General features: G+C 38.4%; 2 protein-coding genes across 2 annotated transcripts; one reads left to right on the top strand and one right to left on the bottom strand.

Moving 5' to 3' along the window:
- The first annotated feature begins 2,623 nt into the window (after positions 1–2,623).
- On the top strand, positions 2,624–4,105 carry LOC129890564 (uncharacterized). Its single transcript, XM_055966096.1, has 3 exons — positions 2,624–2,866; positions 2,956–3,429; positions 3,605–4,105. Exons 1-3 carry the CDS (start codon positions 2,624–2,626, stop codon positions 4,103–4,105), a joined length of 1,218 nt encoding a protein of 405 aa, XP_055822071.1.
- A 2,555-nt stretch (positions 4,106–6,660) lies between these two features.
- On the bottom strand, positions 6,661–8,130 carry LOC129888291 (uncharacterized). The gene is made up of 2 exons (XM_055963296.1): positions 7,325–8,130; positions 6,661–7,239 (listed from the first exon to the last, which is right to left on the bottom strand). The coding sequence occupies exon 1, from the start codon at positions 7,986–7,988 to the stop codon at positions 7,443–7,445; it is 546 nt and encodes a 181-aa protein (XP_055819271.1). The 5' UTR covers positions 7,989–8,130; the 3' UTR covers positions 6,661–7,239; positions 7,325–7,442.
- Between the last annotated feature and the right edge of the window lie 2,198 nt (positions 8,131–10,328).

Below are 10,328 nucleotides of genomic sequence, written 5' to 3'. Positions count from 1 at the left end.
AGAAACCCACACAACTCGACTCAACTGTTGTTGAAGAGAGTGAAGTTCAATGGGCTGCTATCAAGATGTTTGAAAAGAGAATAGAAGAGGTCTCTATTAAGCTTTCACCATCCAAAGGAGACATGCAGAAGAATATTGATAGAGTGCAACCAATTTTTTGCTACATTCACGTGAGCATAATAAAAAGGACAACCCCTGCTAGATGAATGTACTCAACAAGTTTACGCTCCAAGGAAAATATTGGGTCACACAACATTCCAAGATTTGAAAGAGAAAATAATTGTCTCATTTGCACAAGTCCCGTTACTCAGTTTTGAGTCTTCTAAGGACGATACCCATGTTGGTAAGATAAAAAAGCAGTTTGATCAAAAGGCCTTCAGACTATTTGAAATATCAGGTTACGACTTCTCAAATCCAATGAGGTTGGGAGAGCTCCAAGATGAAGTCACTGGTGAAAAGATACATGGTCTTACAAAGTCTCAAATGGGATTGAGAAAGCAAGGGTATTATGTCGGCACTCCTAGGTTTGGGTTAGGATTTAAATTGTCGGAGCCTCTTTGAATTTCTACAAGAAGGAAAAAGAAATAGCTTCATCCCACCATACATCGGTAAAAAAGACCAAGGAATCTAAGGATGGTAAAACACCATGACGGAATTCTAATTATAAACGCATAGGAAGATTGACACCCCGTGTCTCTGTATTTGAAAGATTGAGCAGCAAAGATGAAAGTAACTCCTCTAAGAAAGTGGAAGAAGATACCACCACCTCAAAGACCTCTGTATTTCATCACTTGGGAAACAAAAAGATGTCATTGTCAAGAAAGAGCTTATTAGAGCATGAAGAGTAAGATCTTTATGACATAATCGATGATAAAGAGATTCATAGTGTCTTCCCATCACGTATCCTGAGAAAGGTTGTATGGTCAATTAAAATAGATGGTTCATTGAAGGTAAAAAAGCACCATTGTTGTCACCAATCAATTTCATTGAGAAACAAAGAAGGAGCGAGATAAATCCATCATAACCTTCGAAGGAAGTCAAAAGGAAGATTCAAACTTGGTACGAGCATCTTATCACATAACAGTGAAAGAAGGTCCACACCTCGACAATACAGAAGATGATGTTCAAGAGGAACCCCCTCAACTGGAGGATGGCATACAATCAACCGTAGATGACCTCAAGAAACTAAATCTAGGCACTCTAGAAGATCCACACCCAACCTTCATCAGTACACTTCTTACACTACAAGAAGAGAGGGAATACTTCAAGCTATTAATCAAGTGCAAAGATGTCTTTGCTTGGTCGTACAGAGAAATGTTAGGCCTTAGTCCCAAGATGGATATTCATCATTTGGGGATCAGAAATGGAACAAGTTCTATAAAGAAGTCACAACGAGTGTTTCGTCCTGAGTTTGTAACACAAATTGAAGTAGAGGTCAACAAGCTCATAGAAACTAGATTTGTTCGAGAAGTGAAATACCCATCATGGTTCTCAAATATTATGCCTATCAAGAAGAAGAATGGTAAAATACGTGTCTGTGTTGATTTTCAAAATTTGAACAAGGCATGTCCAAAAGATGACTTTTCGCTACTAATCATTAAGCTCATGGTTTATTCTATAACTGGTCATAAAGCTACGTCATTTATGGATGGGTCTTCTGGATATAATCAAATTAGAATGTCTCCAAAAGATGAAGAATACACTTTCTTCTACACTCCAAAAAGGGATTTATTGTTACAAGGTAATGATTTTTGGTGTAAAGAATGTCGGTGCCACCTACCAACGTGGAATGCAAAACATTTTTTATGACATTCTTCATAAGAGGGTGGAATGTTGCATCAATGATTTGGTGGTAAAACTGAAGTGTAAGGACAGTCATCTTGAAGATCATAGAATTATTTTTGAGAGGTTAAAGAAATTTCACTTGAAGATGAATCCACTCAAATGTGCATTTGGAGTTACCTCAGGAAAGTTTCTTAGCTTCATTGTGCGTCACCATGGAATTGAAGTGGATCCCTCAAAGATTGATGCCATTCAAAAAATGCCTGAGCCATAGAACTTGGTTGGACGATGTCAACATTTCAACCATTTAATGAAAAAAGATGCCTATTTCCACTAAGACCAATCAAAAGATACTTGTTGAATTCACCTATATTAAGGGCACCGACTCCTAGGAGGCCTTTGATACTCTATATTGCATCACAACAGCGATCACTTAGAGCACTTCTCACTCAAGAGAATGAATCTAAGAAAGAGCAAGCATTGTACTATCTAAGTCAAACCTTGATAGGAGTTGAGTTGAATTATACACCCATTGAGAAGATGTGCTATGCGTTGCTTTATGAAATAAAAAAATACCAAGGAATTGTTTTGAGGCGTACACCATCAAGGTAATTTCTCGAGTTGATCCCGTGAAGTTTGTAATGACTCGACCAGTTCTCTCAGGATATCTAGCAAGATGGTCTCTATTGTTTAATCAATATGAGATCATATACACACCTCAAAAGGCTAAGAAGGGGCAAGCATTTGCCAATTTCCTTGCTGATCACCCTCTTCCAGGAGAATGGGAAATTTCAGATGAATTTCCTGGTGAAGATGTATTATTTACTGAAGAATAACCGTCATGGACATTGTATTTAATGGATCTGCACGCCAAGATGGTGCAAGAATAGGAGTTGTGTTGATATCCCCAGAAAGACTAATCTTGTCATTTTCATTTGTTTTAGATGAAACATGTTCCAACAACACCGCAGAGTACCAAGCTTTGATTGTGGGCCTTGAAATGGCGTCAGATATGAAGATTCCGCAATTGAATATCTATAGTGACTCAAAGGTGATCATCAATCAACACTTGGGAAGTTACAAGGTAAAGAAGGAAGATCGTTTGCCATATCACCAATATGCAGCATTCTTGCTTGAAAGATTTGATCAAATATTCTTAAACCATATCCCAAGAGAAGAAAATCGCATGCAGATGCTTTGGCTAACTTGGCCACAACAATGGCACTCAGAGAGAATAGGGCAACAAAGGTGCGTGTATGTCATCGATGGGTTATTCCTGGTTGTCTTGATCTTCAAATCAATGAAAGCCACCATACATTGATTCGAGTGGTTGAAGAAGAAGATTGGAGGAAACCACTGATTGAGTATCTCGAACATGGAAGGCTTCCTGAGGATCTACGAAAAAGAGCAGATATTAAGAGAAGGGCACCACGATTCATATTTCACCAAGGAATATTGTTTCGTCATTCTTATAAGGGACTATTTTTGTGGTGTCTTGATAAAGAAGAAGCTCAACAAACAATGGAGGAAGTGCATTCTAGCATATGCGGAGCACACCAATCAGGGCCTAAACTTTTTTTTTGGCATCAAGAGTACGAGCTACTATTGGCCAACAATGGTGATGGATTGTCTAGAGCATGTCAAAAGGTGTCAAGTGTATCAATTCCATGCTAATTACATCCATCAATCTCCAGATGCCCTTCATCCAACTATAGCCTCATGGCCTTTCGACGTGTGGGGGCTTGATGTTTTTGGACCTCTTCCAAAGTCGTCAAAAGGGTAAATGTATATGTTTGCTACTACTGATTATTTCTCAAGATAGGCTAAAGCCGTTCCATTAAAAGAAGTGGAGAAGGAAAATGTTGTTGCTTTTATCAAGTCAAGCATAATTTTTAGATATGGAATACCAAGATGCATAGTTACTTATAATGGAACACCCTTTAACAAAAAGCTCATGAGGAGTTTGTGTGAGAAGTTCAGTTTTAAGCAACATAAGTCTTCAGTGTATAATGCACCTGCCAATGGTCTTGCTGAAGCTTTTAACAAGATACTTAGGAACTTGTTGAAGAAAGTAGTTGCGAAGAATAAAAAGGGCAGGCATGAGAGGATTGGTGAAGCTTTTTGGGAATATCATACAACCTTTAGAAATGCTACACAAGTGACTCCGTATTCATTAGTGTATGGCGTAGAAGTAGTCCGTCCATTGGAGAAGTACATTCCATCATTGCGAATAGCAATCCAAGAGGGACTTACAACTGAAAATAATGCACAACTTCGTCTAGCAGAGTTGGAGGCATTAGACGAGAAGAAATTGGAAGCATAACAAAAGTTGGAGAGTTATCAAGCTCGACTCTGTAGAGCTTTCAACAAGAAGGTACAACCGCGGTCATTTCAAGTAAGAGACTTGGTCGTAGCAATTCGAAGACCCATAATCCTCAACAGACGCATTGGTGACAAGTTTACATCAAAATGGGATGGTTCATATGTTGTGAAAAAAAAATATTCAAGTGGCGCTTATAAAATTGTTGACCAAGACTGCGTAAGAGTTGGTCCAATCAACAGCAAGTTTCTAAAGCAATACTTCCCATGAAGATAAACTGCATGTCACTTCTGTCCCGCAAGACTATAAACTGTGCATGACCCACCAAAAACAAAATAGTCCGCTAGGTTGAAAACCTCGAAAGAGGCGGCCTAGGCAAAAGTTAGGACGTAAAAAAAAGAAATATAAAAAAATCAAAACTCATCTTCTTGAACTATGATATGACTTGATCCTCTTCACTGAGGTACGTAGGCGCTTGGAGTAGTTACTCTTAAGCTCAATCACATAATTAAAAAAAATATAGGTTTGTGGCATTTCTTGATCATCACAATAACTCTTTGAAGTGGCACAGATAGTACGTGAACTAGATATTCCATCGCCAAATGTGTCGCAGATGCCAAAAGAGAAGAGTCAAGCAAGGGGCAAAGTCTGAGCTGACTTCAAATGCATATTTGTGAAAAATCCATAAAGGTTTTGACCATTATTTTTTCGCATATTGCATTTTTTGGGGTCTTCTTCGCAACGAAAAAAACAACTGATTATTCAGAAACTCCTATGCCGAGTTATGAACTTTCTATCATAACCGCTCAAAGTTATGAAACTGACCAACGGATTTTGGAATTAATCCAAGCTTACTTAAATTACTTATCTGTACAAATCCGTGAATGTTTTGACTAAGATTTTTGCATATGTTGTAGTTCTTAAAGCCCTCTTCGCAACAAAAGAAGCAGCTCCTGATTCAGAAACTCCTACACCGAGTTATGAATTGCCTACTACGGCAGCTCAAAGTTACGAATCAGACATTTCAAGACTTGGAAATCAACTTCAAAAGTCAATTTGAAAGAAATTTTGATTTGAAATCTTGGCATATGTCGAATTCCATTGTTGTTGGATAAGTGACTTGCCATTCATCTTGAGTTTTGGCTTGTGGTAGAGTGACAGTTTTGTGTAATTCATTGAAGCTTCAAGGAGTTATTCAAAATTAGGGGCATCTTTACCCGCAACGTCATACTAGGATATCCGTCAGATCGAAGCTTTACTAGTGTGTGTTGAAATGGTGTACTTGCAAAGGTCGTGACCTGAACACTACAAGCTCAAGAGACACACTTTTGTTTTGAGAAAATTGCATAAAGCTGTGAAATCGACATTTCAGTCATATACTCAACCTAAAAAAAAATTATTCCGTTCAATTCGGAAGGAATTTTCTGCGATTTCTACACATATTGTTGATCTTGGTGCTATCTTCGCAAGAAAATAAGAATCTCATGGTTTCATAACTCCTATGCCGAGTTGTGGACTTCATAGACGTGCAAACCTGGAAAAAAAAGAATATATAAGAAAAGAAGAGTTGAGCGAGACAAAATTCGAGCAAACTTTGAAAATATATCTGTACTAATCTAGAGATATTTTGGCCATCATTTTAACATATGTTGTATTTTTTGAGTTATGATTCCAATGGAACAAGAAACGCATCATTTCGATGCTCCTACATCGAGTTATTGATTTTCTACCACAGATGCTCAAAGCTGAAAAGTTGCGCGAGACTGAATTCGAGCTAATTTTGAAAATATATCTGTACTAATATGGAGATATTTTGGCCATTATTTTTACATATAGTGTATTTCTATGAGTTATTCTTCCAATGGAATAACAAACACGTTATTTCGATGCACCTACATCGAGTTATTGATTTTCTACCACAGATGCTCAAAGCTGAAGAGTTGCGCAAGACAGAATTCGAGCTAACTTTGAAAATATATATGTAATAATCTAGAGATAATTTGGCCATGATTAATACATATGTTGTATTTCTGTGAGTTATTCTTCCAATGGAACAAGAAACGTGTCATTTCGATGCTCCTACATCGAGTAAATGGTTTTCTACCACAAATGCTCAAAGCTGAAAAGTTGCGCAAGACAATATTCGAGCTAACTTGGAAAATATATCTGTACTAATCCAGATATCTTTCAGCCATGAATCTTACATCTGTTGTATTTATGTGAGTTATGCTTCGAATAGAATAAGAATCACGTCATAATGATGCTCCTACATCGAGTTATTGATTTTCTACCACAGATGCTCACAGCTGAAAAGTTGTGTGAGACAGAATTCGAGCTAACTTCGAAAATATATCTGTACTAATCCGAAGATTTTTTGGCCATGATTTTTACATGTGTTGTATTCTTGATTTTCTGCTTCAGACAAGGGACTGATTTTCTCGATGGCATGAATCTCATCTTCCCTATTAGTGATTCTTGATTTTCGGACAACCTCTTTTGATGCTCCTCTATAAGTGAGATGATCGTTTTCTTCTTAGAAGTCCAGGCATTGTTGTGCAGCAGAAAGTAACTCTTCATAAGAATTTTTGATTATCTTTTGAGAAGTAGACAACCTCTCAGCATCGTAATCTCGGTGTTTCTTAAAAAAATCAAGCAGAACCTCCAAAGGAGAAAGGTTGACGATGTTAACTTCTCGAAGCCCTTTAAGAATCAAGTCAACACCTTTCTCAACTCTTTGAGACTTTCCGAGGATCCTTCATAGAACTGAGCAATCCATTCACACAAGGTACGCCACATCCCAGAGACATAAGAAAGTTTGAAGTTGGAAATAACCTCGTGGGGTTCAAAATTTGAAGCAACATGTTGTAAAGGTTGTACCACATTCTAAGAAACGTGAGAACCTTTGATCTGATTCGCTCCAGTCTCTGCATCAGTAGCTGAGGCAGGTTGTGAAAAATCAATATTTTCTGAAAGAATTGGGGTCAACTTTGTCAACGGACTCTTATTTGGAGCCTAATCTTTGGAGTCATCAAGAGAGATGTGAGGATCCTTCATCATCTAGAGGGATTCGGGCTTGTAGTACAATCCTCAAACACATCATGACCAAATATATCACTGCCAATGTCTTCAAGACCCAACTAAAAAATGATAAAAAAAATAATGTTAAGTTAGTAGCCGAGTAAGAAAGCAAGTGAGGTGTAAGATTTAAAAAAAATACTTTACTTGGTGTGCCAATTCAGTCAATGGCGTTGTTGAACCAGCAGCCCCATCTTCGATGATTATGGTACCAATGCTAATGGAATCCAAATCAACAAACTCAAGAGTGTTGTTCGCCTAAATTCTAAGGCTTTTTCTTCAGACGCTTCCAATGTTGTTCCTGACTAACGTTGCTCTCATTTGAGCAAGAAGCTACACTAGTGATCCCATCTTCATTGGCTGAAGCAGAAGGTTTGGAGGTGTCCCTACAAAACGGCACAATGCTTGGTGAGTTTTCAATAGTTTTGTCCAGTGAGCTACAAGGTTTCTTTCTTTTGAGAGTGACATCAATCGCATCCGAAGCAATGGCAGCGGCTTCTTTGGGGGTCAATAAAGGATGCCCAACTCCACAGTCCACTTGTGTTCCCTTTCTTTTCAAAGTTTTAGACTTCGGAGCAACTTTGACAATTTCCGGAGAATTGATCGATGTCACCATGGATCTGGAAGAATGAAAAACCTTTCCTCGAACATGCATCTGATGTTGTTCTCCTTTGGTTGAAAAGGAAGCATCATCCTTCCTCGGACCTCTCAAAATTATGTAGGTACTTCGTCTCAACACATTCTCTCGATGGGATGGCCACCAATCTGAAGATTCACTAGTCATTGGAGCCCCCTTATTGGATGGACGCATTGGTATGATGATCTTCGAAGAGCTTCCAAGATGAACACATGAATTCCATAGTTGCACAAAAGCTAGAAGTGAACCAGCGTAATAGTGCTCTATGAGAACACCAGGAACATCTTGACAATACCCAAATTGTCGACTAAATCAGTGAGGTCTATAGGGCACCACAATCAAATCATCATCCTGCCTCAAAGTGACAAAACTTGAATGAAGACCTATAAGGAAATCGCTCCAGGAATTGGACAGTTTGCCACTATCATCAATGTGTAGATCCTTTCCTTGTACAAGGGCCAAATTATAGAGGTTATGCACATACATTTGTTGAAATAACTTGCGCGCGTCAACAAGGCCAAAATGTTTTGCCATCCTTTCTCCAGAAATTTGCGACATTCGCACACCTCGATGGGGGCGGGTAACACTGTAATAGGTTTCAAAATACTCACCTATCCATCCATATACATTATGAATGGGAAGTAGTATGTTGCAAGAACTCAAGTTTGAAGAAGTGGATATATCCCTAAGGTCGCGATAGATGCTTGCAAGGACCAAAACCGCCAAAGAAAATTTCTCTCCATGAACCATCAAGCTTGCAACTTTGAAGACACTAGCAGGAACACAATCAGCCTTCTTGTTAGGAAGCACAAATTTGCAAAGCCAACATGCAAGAAAAACTGCCAGATATGTCTCATCTCTGAGTGATTTGTCTACACCTAGCTCGACGAAAGGGGTATTCTCCTCTTCAGTTCGTGGTAAAAAGCTCATGTCAATGCTCCCAGAAGAATCATGATTCATCCTTGACTTTATATGATTCTTAGACGTCTTTGATGAAGGCTCAACATATTTTCTTGGTCCTCAAAACCAGAACTTTCTCCATTCTCGAAAGGAGACTTCGTCGATGACACCTTTGGTAAGTCGGTATAACGCCAAAAACAAATATGAGTAGCTTCCAGGGAGGAAAGACTTCCCTTGTTCATCTACATACGTCAACTCCTTAGACGAGGATATAACTTCATCATAAAAGGATCCATGAACAGGAAGACCTCCAATGGTTCTCAAATGCCATAAAGATATAGATAACTCTCCAATGAAGATAGAGACCGTGTTGGTGGACGGATGCCAATTCTCGCAAAAGGCCTAGAGAACATTTTTCGTTATGGTCATATGTGAACAATGAAACAAAGATAGCATCATAAGTATTGATGGAGTCCAAAGACTCCTTGAAATGGACAAGCACATCTTCTACCCACTCCCAATAGCCAGATGTATAGCGAACCTCACCAAACCCAGAAGGAGGAACATGCCAACTGCAACGACTCTCACACAGCGAGGAGGGATGGCAACAACAACATTTTGATGAGTGGAAGACTTCAAGAGGAGAAATATTTAGGTTGTAACTTTGCCTGAGAAGCTGTCCATGACATCCTTAGTTTCTGTTGTCGACCATTCTGGGAGATGAAGAAAAATATCCATCAGCTTTCTAAGAAGTGAGAAGGCGCCAATCACCGGAAGATGAACTTTTAAGGAGAGAACTTTGGCACGCGAATTTTGCTTATTGTCCACCAACAAGGGCATGGCACCTCTTGGTCACTAAAATCCATTGTCATTGCTGGAAATCAAGATCACACAACTTTGTTCTGAAAAAAAAATAACTTTGGTGAAAATACAATTGGAGAAATCGAAAGACGAAAAAAATCTGAAACTGAGTTCAATACTGAAAAGAAAAACTGTAGCAATCGAGGAGAAATTTGGCGACAAATCTTGGCTACTTATAGTTTCATGTTTCTAGTTTTGTAAAAATCAAACGGCTTTGTGTTTTGATTTGTCTACAGTGCGATATGGATTTTATACTACAGCCGCACAAATCTGAACCATAAAAAACGGCCAGTAGCTAAACAAACTTTAAAAAGCAAAACTGTAGCAATTCCGGTAGAATTTCACTGTGAATTTTTACATCATAGTTCCATGTTTCTAGTTTCGAAAAAATCAAACGTCTTGCGATTTTGATTTTTCTACAATGAGATATGGATTTTATACTACAGTGGCGCAAATCTGGAGCATAAAAATGGTCAGCTGCTAAACAAACTTTAGAAAAGCAAAACTGTAGCAATTTAGGAAGAATTTGGCTATCAACCTTTGCTACATTATAGTTCCATGTTTCTAGTTTCGGAAAAATCAAACGGCTTGCGATTTTGATTTTTCTACAATGAAAAATGAATTTTACACTATAGACGCGCAGATCGGGGACATCAAAAACGGGTTACTGCTAAGCAAACTTAAATGTTACCTGAGAAAGTATAGAGGGTATTGTTGCTTTAAGTTTTTGATATATGATGGAGTCTACGTCTC

This window comes from Solanum dulcamara, chromosome 5 (assembly GCF_947179165.1).
Source record: "Solanum dulcamara chromosome 5, daSolDulc1.2, whole genome shotgun sequence".
NCBI lineage: Eukaryota > Viridiplantae > Streptophyta > Magnoliopsida > Solanales > Solanaceae > Solanum > Solanum dulcamara.
This window is presented reverse-complemented; position numbering and strand designations above follow the sequence as displayed.

Bases quoted from the DNA above. Each gene is read 5' to 3' on its own strand.
- LOC129890564 (XM_055966096.1), top strand. From the start codon at position 2,624: ATGGACATTGTATTTAATGGATCTGCACGCCAAGATGGTGCAAGAATA. The intron at 2,867-2,955 runs GTAAAGAAGGAA...CCATATCCCAAG, and splicing joins AACACTTGGGAAGTTACAAG to AGAAGAAAATCGCATGCAGA. The intron at 3,430-3,604 runs GTGTCAAGTGTA...TTCTCAAGATAG, and splicing joins TGTCTAGAGCATGTCAAAAG to GCTAAAGCCGTTCCATTAAA.
- LOC129888291 (XM_055963296.1), bottom strand. From the start codon at position 7,988: ATGCGTCCATCCAATAAGGGGGCTCCAATGACTAGTGAATCTTCAGAT.